This window comes from Mobula birostris, chromosome 27, assembly GCF_030028105.1.
Source record: "Mobula birostris isolate sMobBir1 chromosome 27, sMobBir1.hap1, whole genome shotgun sequence".
NCBI lineage: Eukaryota > Metazoa > Chordata > Chondrichthyes > Myliobatiformes > Myliobatidae > Mobula > Mobula birostris.
In genome coordinates, this window is record NC_092396.1 from 21,185,707 (window position 1) to 21,201,924 (window position 16,218).

General features: G+C 48.1%; 1 protein-coding gene across 1 annotated transcript in view; it reads right to left on the reverse strand.

The window, feature by feature from the left end:
* acap3a (ArfGAP with coiled-coil, ankyrin repeat and PH domains 3a) overlaps positions 1-16,218 on the reverse strand; it is a 385,203-nt gene that overhangs the window by 114,466 nt on the left and 254,519 nt on the right. Inside the window, exon 6 of the mRNA XM_072245228.1 lies at positions 9,128-9,311. Coding sequence (XP_072101329.1) covers positions 9,128-9,311 — 184 coding nt within the window. The remainder of the gene's footprint in view (positions 1-9,127; positions 9,312-16,218) is intronic.

Below are 16,218 nucleotides of genomic sequence, written 5' to 3' on the forward strand. Positions count from 1 at the left end.
TTTAACTATTTAATACATGCTGACTGTCGTTCACAGTTTTTTTTCTATATTGCACTGTACTGCTGCTGCAAAGACAGCAAATTTCATGACATATGCCAGTGATATTAAACCCGATTTGCATTCTGCGATCCATCACACAGACACCAGAGGTGAGAGTGCTATGATCACACAGTGCTTTATGTGTACGAAAGCAAGCAGGAAGTTTGAATAACACGGGACTAAAATGCTGCTGGTTTAAATGGTAACTGAAACTCAAACAGGATAACATTGAAATAATTTTATCTTTGAACACCCATGCCTTTTCTCCACTGATCTTTGCCACTGGCTCACGACCTCCCTTTGTCCCTGAGGTAGGTGGAGGGCAATGATTATCCCACGTTAGATCACCCTCAACCACTCTCCCATCCTCAGCATGATATTTGGCACCTCAAATATTGGGACCATCGTGGACGGCCCCGACAGTGACAGATCTGATCGCCAGCTCACAATTGTAGATCAGGATCACAGAAGCCTTGAGAGTGGCTTTGTTACCCTGATACTCAACAGGCAAAAGATCGTTCAATAAGGAGGGTGAGTTAAACCTGTTTAACTTCCAAGTGGACCACAACCTCGTCGTAGGGTTTGGAGGTTTGCATGCCTCAATGACCCGGAGAGCTATGTTGGCTGGAGTCAGGGCTTCATGCTTTGGCTCTTGGTAGGGTCACCCATGCCAAACAGGTCAAAGGGTAGAGGCTAGACTAAGAGTAGTCCGTTGGTCCTTCAGGTTCGGGGGTGCAGCTCAGGGCCAACAACCCTGACTGGTAAAACAAAGCTGTTATGGAAACAACAATGAAGAATCCTTCTACATCTGAGTGGCCAAGGACGGACAGAGATGGAGGACCTTCATTGCTGCCCCTAAGTGTCAGCGGTGTAACGGGCAGCAAGTAAACCTATTTAAGAAGGGAAAACTGGAAAAGGGTTATGATTGATTGCAGCTTTGCCCTCAAGAATGAGCTGGGCTGGTATCTCAATGACTCTCCTGGTGGAATATCTGAATTACCTTCAGAATCAACTCTTGGCACATAACCCCTCAAACCTGGAAGGAAAGACGCGGCCAAGAAAAATACCTACCCTGGGCTAAAGAAAACCCTGAACAGCATCTCAGAAGGAGAACTGAGCGAATCGGAGACAAACTGATCTGCCTAGTGACTTTAACCACAGGACAGGGAACAACACAATACTTTGGCGAGGTGTGACTGGCAAAGGAAGTTGGGAAAGGTAATTCCTCCTCTGGAGAAAATGCTCAGCTGCAAAGTCTTATCATAACCAACACCCTGTTTCGCCAGAGAGACAAGCACAAGAATTCACGCAGAACGCTTACACCTGTGAATTGGGCAGAAGATAAACATCGGGAAAAAGAGGCAGATTAAAGAGTGGAATTGAAGTGGGAGGTAGTTATTTAGGGGATAGATATTGTTAGGTACTCTGACATAATAGATTGTTTCATGACAGGAACGCACATGAAATGTTGAGGGAAATCAGCAGGTCAGGCAGCATCTACGGAGGAGAATGAACAGTCAATGTTTCTGGCCGAGACCCTTATCCCCTTCCACTGATGGTGCCTGACTTGCACAGTCCCTCCGGCATTTTGTGTATATAACCAAATGCAAATTGTTCCTTATTTAAATAGGGTCTCAGCCCGAAACGTCGACTGTTTATTCCCCCTCTATGGACACTGTCTGACTTGCTGAGTTCCTCCGGCATTTTGTGTGTGTGTGGGCCAAACACAAGAAATTGTCTCTAGATGGTTGGACACCATGGTTGGCACTGACTCATTGGGCCGAAGGGCCGTATTTGCGCTGTATCGCTCTCTGATTCTAATTTCCGGCATCTGTGGACAGACGGAGCAAATATTTGGTTTAAAAGAGTCAAAAAGTGAACAGGGTTTTAAACTCCCTATACCGACTATCCTTCTGGCAAACGTGCAGTCTCTGGTGAATAAAATCGATGATCTCAGAGCTAGGGTGTTGAATCACAGGGACATTAGGGCCGTGTGTGTCCTTTGTTTCACAGAATCCTGGTTAACCCCTTCTGTACTGGATGCTGCGATTCAGATCGACAGGTTTACTATACACTGCCAGGATAGATCTATGGAGTCTTTCAAAATCAGCGGTGGAGGAGTATGCCTCATGATCAACTCTTCTTGGTGCACAAACATATCAGTGCTGTCCCAATTCTGCTCACCAGACCTGGAATATCTAGCAGTTAAGTACCGTCCTTTTCACCTACCATGGGAGTTCTCTGGGGTCACTTTGGTAGCAGTTTACATTCCACCTCAGGCCAATGTCAAGCAAGTTTTAGATGATCTGGGCAATGGGATCAACATGCAGGAAACAGCGCACCCTAATGTCTTCACCATTGTCTTGGGAGATTTTAACAAGGCCAGTCTGAAAGAATCACTAAACAATTACCATCAACAGATCACTTGCAATACCAGAGGAAACAACAAACAGGACTACCATCAAGAATGCCTACCGTGCTATCCCACGCCCTCACTTCGGGAAGTCTGATCAAATGGCAATGTTGGAAATCTAACTTGTTTTAAAGGGAAACGAGAAGGATGGGATAAAACACTAAAGCAGAGTACAGGCCCCTCATCCACAATGTTGTACCAACCTTTTAACCTACTGTAAAAGATGAAGGATAGATACTGCCTAATCGAAGCTAGCAGGATACTAAAGCAAGTCGGGATGGGGGGAGGATTTCGGAGTGAGAAGACATTTATGTTTGCATTGGACGCGCTGCTGGGACGCAGCTCTCTCTCCAGCTCTTAACTTGTCCCTGGTTCACACTGTCAGGTGAAGAAAGAATCAGGAATTTAAAATTAAAATGAGTGGTTCTGAACGCCATCCAGTAGCTAACACATTACTGAATCCCAGGAGCAGTGCTTCTGTCGGAGAACTGTCACTTCAGGCTACATAATGAACTCCCCAGGCTCTCTGGTGCACAAGACACAGGCATCACGTGTGTGCCTGAACCATAAATACATACTCAGTTCTTGCATCTTTCCAGTCCTTTTCTTGAAGGTGGAATGGTTTTCACGTGGACTCAGCCATCTCACATTAAAATAGCCCCATTCCTCACCTTATCATCTCACTTACGGGAAGGCAGATGTCCTGACGCACAGCTTCATCTGATCTCCACGGTAATAAAGTTGGCTACAACTGTGGTCCTGTGTTGGGTGCAACGCCGGCCCATGTGAATGTTTGGCCGCGCATTAGATACGCACGAGCTTCAAAATGAAATCGAAACATGCGCAGTCCAGACTCGATGCACATCGTCAGCTACAATGAACACGTCGAAATATTTGTGAAATGCAATTAAAAGGGGACGGTACATTTTTGGGATTGACGTGGAAATTTGACTACAGATGCTTTCTAGAATCAGAATCAGGTTTTATGTCACTGGCATATGTCGTGAAATTTGTTAACTTTGTGGCAACAGTACAATGCAGTACATAATAAATATAGAAAAAAAAACCCTGAATTGCAGTAAGTGTAGATGTATTAAATAGTTAAATTAAGATGAGTAGTGCAAAGTAGTGAGGTAGTGTTCATGGGTTCAATGTCCATTTATCAATTGGATGGCAGAGGGGAAGAAGCTGTTCCTGAATCGTTGAATTGTGCCTTCAGGCTTCTGCACCTCCTACCTGACAGTAACAATGAGAAGAGGGCATGTTCTTGATAATGGACGCTGCCTTTCTGAGACACTGCTCCTTGAAGATGCCTTGGATACTATGAAGGCTCGTACTCATTCCACCAGTCCTAGTGTGGTTTTCAACTGGGCCAGATATCTCACACACACACATGGAACAGGTCATCTTCAAATAGAAGCTAACTCGCAGTTTCAAACTGCAAACTTGATAAGTATCTATTTGGGATTCTTTGCATTTCCACACATTCTCATAAAGTCTTTTTTTTTGGAGAAAGGGCGTCTTTTAAGTTAACAGGGAAGAGAACAAGAAAAGGAATGAGATTTCTTTTCAATATGACATAGAATGAACTACCCAAGAGGGTACTGGAAGCTGATTTAAAAACAATGTTCAGAAAGGAAGGATACTATGCTGACAGGTTTTATTAAAACTCGATAGAGAGTAGAACAGGAAATATTTTCATGTTTCAGGGGACATCTTTAGCTTTGGAGTCCGGTGATTTTTGATGCCCGTATTGAACACTGATCTCTTGACTGTCAGCAGCCGCCATTACTGGAAAATCAATTCAATGAGGTCATCAGAAAAGTGGAAGGATGTCAGAGAAGGATGTCCTGATGAAGGGTCTCGGCCTGAAACGTCGACTGCACCTCTTCCTAGAGATGCTGCCTGGCCTGCTGCGTTCACCAGCAACTTTGATGTGTGTTGCTAGGATGTCAGAGATAATGGGGCTGATTTTATATCCCTATTAAATGAGGCCATGCTCCTCGATCTGGGAGAAAATACCTCAGCGTTTAATATTATTTTTGATGTTCATCACTAAAATGTCTATTGGGAATATAGAATGAGTTTCAAAGAAGGGTCATTGAACGTGTAGAGGTGCTGCCATCATGTGGTAATACGAGGCATAACACCAAAAAACAGAACGTCCAACCTCTGCGATAAAGAAGCTCTCCGTTTTCAGAATCGCTATTAGCGAAGTTTGCTCGCTAAGTGTTGGGCATATTCAAATAAAAATGATGCTTCTTTCATGCAGCCAAGCTGTAGACACTCGGCGCACTTGACGATAAGTTCACAGGCTATCATCCTCAAGGGACAGAGCACATTTGATGGTTAAGGTTGCCGGCGCAGAGACCGCTCAGTTGTCTTCTGGCCATTAGTTTACTGGACAATCCGAGCGGAGAGCGCTCCTCCTGACAGGTCCGTGCCTTTGCAGACGTGCTGGGTGTTCAATCATCTCTGGCCAAGTACTGAGGACTTGTCTGGCTCAACAGTAGGATTACTAGGTTTGGCAGGGCGCTGATTTAGTTCCAGTCTCGATCTTGAGGGCATCCTAATTTCAAAGCGATCCACCTCCCCAGGAGGTAACACGGTGAAGAAGAGAAAATCTGCAGATGCTGGAAATCCAAAGCAACGCACACACAAAATGTTGGAGGAACTCAGCAGGTCAGGCAGCATCTATGGAAGAGAATACAGTCGACGTTTCGGGCGGAAACCCTTAATCAGAACTGGAGAAAAAAAGATGAGGGGTAGATTTAAAAGGTGAGGGGAGAGGAGGGAGAAAAACAAGGTGATAGGTGAAACATGGTGACTAGTTCAACAAAGGTCTAAACTAGGAGACATTAGAACTTCTGAGGAATGGTAAGCAAAGGTCTTTCTGAGAGAACCCCTTGGACGTCTTGGATTTTAGGCAACAGGTGCTCAGCAGTGCTCAGTGACTGTGCTGGGCCAGTTTCAGCCCAGATCTGCACAACAGGGAGTGTGCGGCGGTGAAGTGCAGCCAAAGCTCAGCTTGGAACGCTCTCGGGCATGGGTAAGCCCGTGCAGGGAGGCGGTGTGAGATGGGCTGTACCTTGGACCTCACACATCACGGTCATGTACCCGTGGCGTCAGTCACTGGGCTCTCGGCGTTCCTCTTCACATACCTCCAGTCGATCAAAGGAAGTTCTGCTTGAATTTGAAATTACAGCTACATGCCGACCAGTTTAATTTGTTCCTTAGTTTCCGAGCTCCCTCACTCTCGTCTCCTGCTATACTCACTCGGCTTTTTAAGTGGCAGCCTTCATCAGTATCTGATCACTATGGCCTGAATTACCTCTCTGGCTGCAGCCGGAGGGGAACCTTCACACTGGGCTCCATCCTGCCCCCCATCCGGTCATTCTGAGCCCAGACGTCAGCCGGGAGCGACAGGCCGGTGCAGCTGCCGGGTCTGAACGGTGCAGGAGTGCACCACCAGTGGTGGGACCCCTCGCAATGTGAGGCTGTTTCCAGTCAAATTCATGTATGAACCCCGCGACTCCCCCCATATATCTCCCCCACCTACCTGGGGTGTATCTCTCCCCCCCCCCACCTACCTGGGGTGTATCTCTCCCCCCCCCACCTACCTGGGGTGTATCCCCCCCCACCTACCTGGGATGTCTCCCCCCCCACACCTACCTGGGATGTCTCTCCCCCCACCACCTACCTGGGATGTCTCTCCCCCCACCACCTACCTGGGATGTTTCTCCCCACCACCTACCTGGGATGTCTCTCCCCCCCCCCACCTACCTGGGGTGTATCTCCCCCCTCCACCTCCCTGGGATGTTTCTCCCCACCACCTACCTGGGATGTCTCTCCCCCCCCCACCTACCTGGGGTGTATCTCCCCCCTCCACCTCCCTGGGATGTCTCTCCCCCCCACCTACCTGGGATGTCTCTCCCCCCACCACCTACCTGGGATGTATCTCCCCACCACCTACCTGGGATGTCTCTCCCCCCCCCACCTACCTGAGATGTATCTCTCCCCCCACCTACCTGGGATGTCTCTCCCCCCACCACCTACCTGGGATGTCTCTCCCCCCCACCTACCTGGGATGTCTCTCCCCCCACCACCTACCTGGGATGTATCTCCCCACCACCTACCTGGGATGTCTCTCCCCCCCCCCACCTACCTGAGATGTATCTCTCCCCCCACCTACCTGGGATGTCTCCCCCCCCCACCTACCTGGGATGTATCTCTCCCCCCACCTACCTGGGATGTATCTCCCCCCCCCCCACCTACCTGGGATGTCTCTCCCCCCACCACCTACCTGGGATGTATCTCCCCATCACCTACCTGGGATGTCTCTCCCCCCCCCCACCTACCTGGGATGTATCTCTCCCCCCACCTACCTGGGATGTATCTCTCCCCCCACCTACCTGGGATGTATCTCCCCCCCTCCACCTACCTGGGAAGTATCTCCCCCCTCCACCACCTACCTGGGGTGTATTCCCCCCACCTACCTGGGGTGTATCTCCCCCCCACCTACCTGGGGTGTACCTCCCTGCCCCATCTACCTGGGATGTATCTCCCCCCACCTACCTGGGGTGTATCCCCCCCCCCACCTACCTGGAGTGTATCCCCCCCCCCCACACTAGCTGTATCTATATGTGTCTAAGACTTCTGGCCAATACGGTATATATTTATTTGCACAGTTTGTCTTTTTTTGCTCATTGTTTGTCAGTCTTTATGTGTAGTTTTTCATTGATTTTACTGTATTTTTCTTCTACTGTGAATGCCTGGAGGAAATTGAATCTCAGGGTTGTATATGGTGACACATACGTACTTTGGTAATAAAATTTACTCTTGATAGTTTTAAACTTTTGGTTTACTGCATTTACGATATGGCTTTCTCTATCTAGGTGAATCCAGGATAAAACGAACCGGCCACTTTACAGAGCTCCTGCACTCATTTCAGAGCCATCTCCAGCTTCTGGAGAACGAGAGGAGATCTGATAGAAACATATAAAATTATGAAAGGGATAGATAAGACAGAGACAGGAAATTTGTGCCCACTGATAGGTGAGACTAGAACTAAGCGACATAGCCTCAAGGTTCGGGGGAGTAGGTTTAGGACGGACATGAGGAGGAACTGCTTTTCCCAGTGAGTGGTGAATTTGTGGAGTTCTCTGTCCAATGAAACAGTGGAGGCTACCTCAGTAAATACATTTTCCTCAAAGTTCTTACACGTGGTTCTAACTCCATAATCAAGTTCGCAGGCGACACCACGGTGGTTGGTCTGATCAGAGGAGATGACGAGACGGCATACAGGAACGAGGTTCAGCACCTGGCTGTGTGGTGTGCTGACAACAATCTGGCCCTTAACACCCAGAAGACCAAGGAGATCACTGTGAACTTCAGGCATGCTAGGAGCCACACTCACGTCCCCATCTACATCAACGGAGCTGTAGTGGAGCGTGTATCAAGCTTCAAATTCCTTGGTGTCCACATTTCTGAGGATCTCACCTGGTCCCTGAACTCCTCCATCCTGATCAAAAAGGCACAACAGCGCCTTTATTTCCTGCAGAGCATCAAGAAAGCTCACCTCTGTCCCAGGATACTGATGGACTTTTACCGCTGTACCATTGAGAGCATATTCACCAACTGCATCTCAGTGTGGTATGGCAATTGTCCCGTATCGGACCGCAAAGCACTCCAGCGTGTGGTGAAAACTGCCCAGTGGATTATCAGCACCCAATTGCCCACCATTGAGAACATCTACCAAGCATTATCAGGGATGCATCTCACCCTAACCATGGACTTTTTACTCTCCTCCCATCCGGTAGACGCTACAGGAGCCTCCACTCCCGCACCAGCAGGCACAGGAAGAGCTTCTTCCCTGAGGCTGTGACCCTGCTGAACCTCTCATCACAGCACTAAGCAGTATTGCATCCGTATTGTACTGTCTCAGTACTTTTATATTTGTGTGCTGTAGCACTTTTTTATTTGTAGTTATTTTGTAAATAACACTATTCTTTGCATTTCTGGTCAGATGCTAAACGCATTTTATTGGCTTTGTATCTGTCCTCGGCACAATGACAATAAAGTTGAATCTAATCTAATCTAATTAAGGCAAGGCTAGATAGATTTTTGCATAGTAGGGTAATTAAGGGTTATGGGGAAAAGGCAGGTAAGTGGAGATGAGTCCATGGACAGATCAGCCATGATCTTATTGAATGGTGGAGCAGGCTCGACAAGCCAGATGGCCGACTCCTGCTCCTATTCCTTATGTTCTTATGTGCAGCTTCTGGTTCTGTGCCATTGTAGCCCTCCTTCCCACTCCCACACCGACCTGTCTGTCCTTGTCCTTCTCCATTGCTACAGAGAGGCCAAACACAAACTGGAAGAACAGCCTCTCATATTCTGTTTGGACAGCCTACAACCCAATAGGAACCGAGTTCTTCCACAGCATTCTGTTCCAGATTCTAGTCTCACATTACGGGGCATTTAAGAAACTCTTCGATCAGTCCATGGATGAAAGAAAAATGGAGGGCTACATGGGAAGGGAGGGTGGGTTAAAAGGTCGGGGCGACTTCACGGGCCTAAGGGTCTGTCACATTCACTGTTCTAACTTTCCAAATTTATCCCTCGGACGGGAAGGGTTCCCACTTTCAGCACGAAGCCCCCTCATTTTCCACCCACCTGGAGAACATAGTCGAGTGCCAGGTGCCGGAAGCACTTCCTTGTCATGGTCAGCGTCCCAGTCGCCTCCTCCACCTCATGGGTTTTGTTCCGGGTGGCCTGAGCATTTTTGATCAACGCCAGGTCCATGTCCTCCCTGACTTTATCAAAATGCTTCTTGGTCTCCTTGAACTTGCGGACATCCCTGCAACAAAGAAAAGAAGCACAAGGTTAAGCTGGAAGTTTAAAGGGGCGAGGGTGTTGTAAGGCACCATGACCCATCTGCTAAACAGACTGCAGCGGCTACGAGCACAAGAGCAGGAGCTGCACTTCCCCTCCAGTGATGGAGTGAGTTTGATGTGATTTAGCAAGTGTGATCATGGACGGAAGTAACTCAGGGGGCAGCAGGAGAGGACAGATAAAAGCCCCACCCAGTCAAAAAGCCTGTGGGATTGATTGTCAACATGGCTCAAAGACAGACCACTGGTCAGCTGGAAGGGAAAGAAGTGGAATACTAGTATCACAGGGTGTGCATGGGGAGACGGGAGGTTAAAGCCATGGAGTTTTAGAGATATACAGCGTGGTAAAGGGTTCTGCAGCCCACCTGGTTCATGCCAAGATTCACATCTAAGCTAGCCTCACTTGTCTAAGGTTGGCCCTACCCCTCTAAACCAGGGGTTCCCAACCTGGGCCCCACATACCCCTTGCTAAATGGCCTTGGTCCATGGCATAAAAAAGGTTGGGAACGCCCGCTCTAAACCTTTCCCGTGCCTCTCTAAGTGTCTTTCGAGTCTGTGAGTTGCAGTGAGTTGCGGAAAGAAGCATTAGGGTTTGCCAAGATGGGACCAGACTCAGATTGAAGGAGCAACACCTCATAGTCCGTCTGGATAGCCTCCAAACTGGTGACTATAGATGTTGGTAATTTCTCCCCCACTCCTCCTTCTCTCTTTACCCATTCACCATTCTATCTCCCCTCTTACCCCTTATTTTCTCTTCACCTGCCCATCACCTCCCTCTGGTACCTGTCCTCCTTCCCTTTCTCCCACAGTCCACCCTTCCCCTATCAGATTCCTTCCTCTCCAGCCCTTCACCTCTTCCACCTTTCCCCTCCCAGCTCCTTCTTACTTCATCTCCCCTCCTCCCCGCACCCATCCACCTTCCCACTCACCTGGTCTCACCTATCACCTGCCAGCTTGTACTCCATCTCCCCCACTTCCTCTTCAGGCCTGATGAACGGTCTCAGCCCAAAATGTTTATTCCTCTCCATAGATACTGCCTGACCTGTTGAATTCCTCCGGGACTTTATGGTTATGATTATGGGGACACGCAGTCCCCTTTTACTGTCATTTAGTAATGCATGCATTAAGAAATGATAAGATGTTTTTCCAGAATGATATCACGAAAACACACGACAAACCGACTTAAAAACTAACAAAAACCACATATAATTATAACATATAGTTACAACAGTGCAGGGCAATACCGTAATTTGATAAGAACAGACCATGGCACAGTAAAAGTCTCAAAGTCTCTCGAAAGTCCCATCATCTCACGCAGATGGTGAACCTCCAGCGCCGCCAACTTGCCGGTGCAGCATCCTGGAAGCATCCCACCACAGTCCGACTCCGAATCTGTCCGAAAAACTCCGAGCCTCCGACCGCCTCCCGACACCGAGCATCGAGTACCATCTCTGCCGAGCGCTTCGACCCTGGCCCCGGCAACAGGTGATATGCAAAGCCGAGGATTTGGGGCCTTCGTCTCCGGAGATTCTTGATCGCGCTGTAGCAGCGGTGGCGAAGCAGGCATTTCAGAAGTTACTCTGGATGTTCCTCTGCGCTTCTCACAGCTGTCTCCATCAAATCCGGATTGTGCACGGCCCCTAGTTACACGTAATCGATATCATTCGGAACGACCGCGCGCGCTGCGTCGCGTCGCCATCTTCTCCTCCCTCCCAACTTTGTGGGAGTTGCTCAAGATTTCCACCATCTTGCGTTTATAATTTGGATGCAGTTTTGAGGATCAAAAAAAAACTGCTGAAGACTGCAGCTGTCAGTGGAGAACATTCAAATGGCGATGTATAAGGGTCATGACATTGCTCTGCACAGAATGTGTGCCAGTTTCTCGCACACTGAGCCTCTGGCACAGGAGTCTGCATTCAAAATAAGCACTCTCTGTATTAAAGCACTCAGGAAAACTCTCTGCCAACCTAAAGTGGTCTGTGGTTCTCTGTGGCATAGCTCATGGTTTCACAATGATCTGATTCTGCCGGCTACACAAACGAAGCTTTTGTAGTCAGAGGCTCCAAGGACATCATGAATGAAGCAAATGCACAGTTCTCCCTGTGGCCGACAGCAGCTTCCGCTTCCTTTCATTCCCTGTCCTTGTTTGAGGGGTCAAGACCGGACTAATGACCATGAGTGTTCATTGTGACAAACCCACTCATAAGCACTCAGATAAACTCACTGCACTCCGCATACCTCTAGGTAAACTCACCAAGGTATTCTGCCAATTCAGGTCTGATAACTCAGGAAATGTACTGGATGGTGTTGTCAGTCCTTAAGATGTAGGAGCAGAATTAGCCTATTGGCCCATCGAGTCTGCTCCGTCATTTCATCATGGCTGATCCATTTTTCCTCTCAGCCCCAATCTCCTGCCTTCTCCCCATATCCCTTCATGCCCCGACTAATCAAGAATCTGTCAACCTCTACCTTAAATATACCCAACCATCACAGCCGTCTGTGGCAACGAATTCCACAGATTCACGACTCTCTGGCTAAAGAAATTCCTCCTCATCTCCATTCTGAAAGTTTGTTCCTCTATTCTGAGGCTGTGTCCTCTAGTCCTAGACTCTCCCATCCTAGGAAACATCCTCTCCACGTCCACTCCATCAAGACCTTTCACCATTCGATAGGTTTTAACGAGGTCTCTGCTCATTCTTCTGAATCCTAGTGGATTCAGGCCCAGAGCCATCAAACGCTGTACATCTGACAAGCCGTTCAATTCTAGAATTATTTTTGAATCCTGGAATCATTTTCACAGAGGGCATGTTAAACTGCAGCCCCTTCTACCCTCAACGATGCTCCGACAGGAAAAAAATACTAGTTTAACAATAAGGTGGGGAATTATTTGAGAAATCCTTGCCAAGCCTAAACCAATATCACCAAAACGTGCAATCTGTACAATGTGACATGTTGCTATGTATGCACTGCCTACTGTATTTCCGTGCAACAGTTGATTGGTACTTCAGTTAATGGAAAGGTGATAGATAAACGCATGTCTTTTTTTAACCTTCATCATTTGGTACGTGTCCTCCTGCTACAATAAGACTTTTATATCCACAGCAAGGGCTGACTACACTGCAGGATGCAGCCTGCACCCACCTGAGGAAATGTCCCTTCACTGACACCTCTGGGGATATCCCAAAGCAGTCGGCACGGTTACCACAGCAGCAGGAAGCTTGTATCTGTTAATATCTGCCCTCTGGGCTGCTTGGTGTTAAAGTGAGTCATTCTGATGGCTGCTCCATCTAACCTTTGCAGTCCTTCTTACAGAAAGAGATTGTCCAAAACAAAAGCTGTTAATCTGGACTATGAAGATTCTACTTCCCGAATACCTGTGCGCGTACCTTATGGATTTTGGGCTGCTGATCATGAAAGTCACCGTGAAATGTCCCTATCGTGCACCATTGTTTTGAAATCACCTGTATTTCTTATTTCAAATCATAATTCATGTCAGAATAACTGATGCCAAGATTAAGGAAGGCATTTCTGTTGGTCCACAAATCAAACAGGTCATCAATGGAAGGCAATTTGAAGAACTTCTAGTGGGACCAGAGAAAATCGCATGGAAAGCTTTCAAGGATATTATTGAAAATTTTCCTGGCAACCACAGAGCACCAAACTACATGCAGCTGGTTGACAGATTGCTTCAAGCATTCAAAACCATGAAACATAGAAACATAGAAAACCTACAGCACAATACAAACCCTTCGGCCCACAAAGTTGTGCTGAACATGTCCTTACCTTAGAAATTACTAGGCTTACCCATAGCCCTCTATTTTTCTAAGCTCCATGTACCTAACCAAAGGTCTCTTAAAAGACCCTGTCGTATCTGCCTCCACCACCGTTGCCGGCAGCCCACTCCATGCACTCACCACTCTCTGCGTAAAAAACTTACCCTTAACATCTCCTCTGTACCTACTCCCCAGTACCTTAAACCTGTGTCCTCCTGTGGCAACCATTTCAGCCCTGGGAAAAAGCCTCTGACTATCCACACGATCAATGCCTCTCATCATCTTATACACCTCTATCAGGTCACCTCTCATCCTCCGTCACTCCAAGAAGAAAACGCCAAGTTCGCTCAACCTATTCTCATAAGACATGCTCCCCAATCCAGGCAACATCCTTGTAAATCTCTTCTGCACCTTTTCTATGGTTTCCACATCCTTTCTGTAGTGAAGTGACCAGAATTGAGCACAGTACTCCAAGTGGGGTCTGACCAGGGTCCTATATAGCTGCAACATTACCTCTGGGCTCCTAAACTCAATCCCACGATTGATGAAGGCCAATGCACCGTATGCCTTCTTAACCACAGAGTCAACCTGTGCAGCAGCTTTGAGTGTCCTATGGACTTGGACCCCAAGATCCCTCTGATCCTCCACACTGCCAAGAGTCTTACCATTAATACTATATTTGAAGTGCACCATGTCACTAAAGATTCATTTGCTGCATTCTCATTTAGACATCTTCCCTGCAAATCTTGCCTCTGTCAGTGACAAGCATGGAGAAACAGTATCAGGGTAACTGGAATCCATCAATGCCGGCTGATTATTGTTGGACACTTAAGCAAGAGGCCTCAGACACTGAGTACAAACCAAAATCATCAACAAAACACTTTTAGCTTAGTTGAACTATTGCAAAGTGTCAGCACTTTTATGTAATTAAACGGATTACATTCAATAAAAGTTAATTTCGTGTTTCTCCAATTCCTATGTGACACAAATAGCCTGAAATTATACTTGTGCTCAACTTCAAATGGTCTATCATAAACAAAGAAAATTTCTGAGGAAGCAACACACTTGCAAAAGAATTTGTTGTCCAGTGTTATTGGTCTAGGTAGGGGCTGAACAAATATGGCTCTTCCTTCACATCACCCACCCTCTCAATATCCTGAACCTACTCACACAGCTCACCTTAACAATCGTCATGATAAACCATTCCACAAATCTCTTCCTTGGCCTGACAGTTCCTTCAGACCCTTCTTAGCAATGATGCTCAGATTTCTCCTGTGCCTTCTGGTACGTGAGCCTTCCACCCTGGAGGCCAATGTGTTTCATTAGAGGTGGAAAATTGCACCCCCCCCCAAAAAAAAGAATCCTTGCCCATTTTGCCTTGATATCTCTTCTGCGGGGTACGGATGTGGGAGAGAGGAAGCGCAGAGTCAAATTTGTAAGCGTAAAGGTCTACCCTACCAAGGTTCCATCCTCGGTGCTGGCCACACTGAGTTTCTACTGTCAGGGGAAGCACTCTGGCAGCAATTACTTCAAAGTCACAGTCACAGTAAGTGACAGGACCCTAATGAGGATGGATGTGCAGAAGGATCTTGAGCTGCAGCCTTATCGCTCCCCGGAGTGAGCAATGCAAATGCACCACCAGAGGTCACATGGCAAGCTTGCCGTCTTCAGTCGCAGTGTTGAGTATTAAAGTTGGCAAGTCACGTTGCAGCCATATGAAAACTTGGTTAGGCTGAATTTGGAGTGCTGTGCACAGTTCAGGTCTCCACCTTATAGGAAGGAGCTCAAGGGTCTGGAGAAGGTGCAGAAGAGGTTCACCAGGATTAGGGAAGAATATTAGCCATAAGGGTGGGGGAGGCTACAGAAGTAGGGTGGAACAGGTCCATGGAGGTATGGATAGGGATCTTAACATGTCAGACCTGCAGCAAATTTAAGATTGTGAAGATGGGATGCTGGGTGAATGGGACATGCCGGATGTATGGGAAGTGCTGGATGAATGGGAGGTGCCGGATGAATGGGACGTGCCGGATGAATGGGACGTTGCTGGGTGAATGGGACGTGCTGGGTGAATGGGACGTGCCGGGTGAATGGGACGTGCCGGATGAATGGGAGATGCCGGATGAATGGGAGGTGCCGGATGTATGGGACGTGCCGGATGAATGGGACGTGCCGGATGAATGGGACGTTGCCGGATGAATGGGACATGCCGGATGAATGAGATGTGCTGGATGAATGGGAGATGCCGGATGAATGGGACGCGCTGGATGAATGGGACGTTGCCGGGTGAATGGGAGGTGCCGGATGAATGGGAGTTGCCGGATGAATGGGACGTGCTGGATGAATGGGAGATGCCGGATGAATGGGAGGTGCCGGATGAATGGGAGGTGCCAGATGAATGGGAGGTGCCGGATGAATGGGACGTGCTGGATGAATGGGACGTTGCCGGATGAATGGGACGTGCCGGATGAATGAGACGTGCCGGATGAATGGGACGTGCCGGGTGAATGGGACGTGCTGGGTGAACGGGACGTGCCGGGTGAATGGGACGTGCCGGGTGAATAGGACGTTGCCGGGTGAACGGGACGTGCCGGGTGAATGGGACGTGCCGGGTGAATGGGACATTGCCGGGTGAATGGGACGTTGCTGGGTGAATGGGACATGCCGGGTGAATGGGACGTTGCCGGATGAATGGGACGTTGCTGGGTGAATGAGATGTGCTGGATGAATGAGATGTGCTGGATGAATGGGAGATGCCGGATGAATGGGAGGTGCCGGATGAATGGGAGATAATGGATGAATGGGACATGCTGGGTGAATGGGACGTTGCCGGGTGAATGGGACGTGCAGGTCAGCAGATCAGCGGCAGAGTTTGTCAACGACCTTCTCATCACATTGGCCTTACGTTCATTTAAGGGACTTTTCCAACAGGTTTCATTACTTAATAAGTTGAGGATATGCCACAAAATTCTGCTTGTGACCAACAGTCCTTTGATCGATAAGAACATAGTATAGTATAGTACAGCACAGTACAGGCCCTTACGCCCACAATATTGTGCTGACCTTTAAATCCTGCCTCCCATATAACCCCCCACCTTAAATT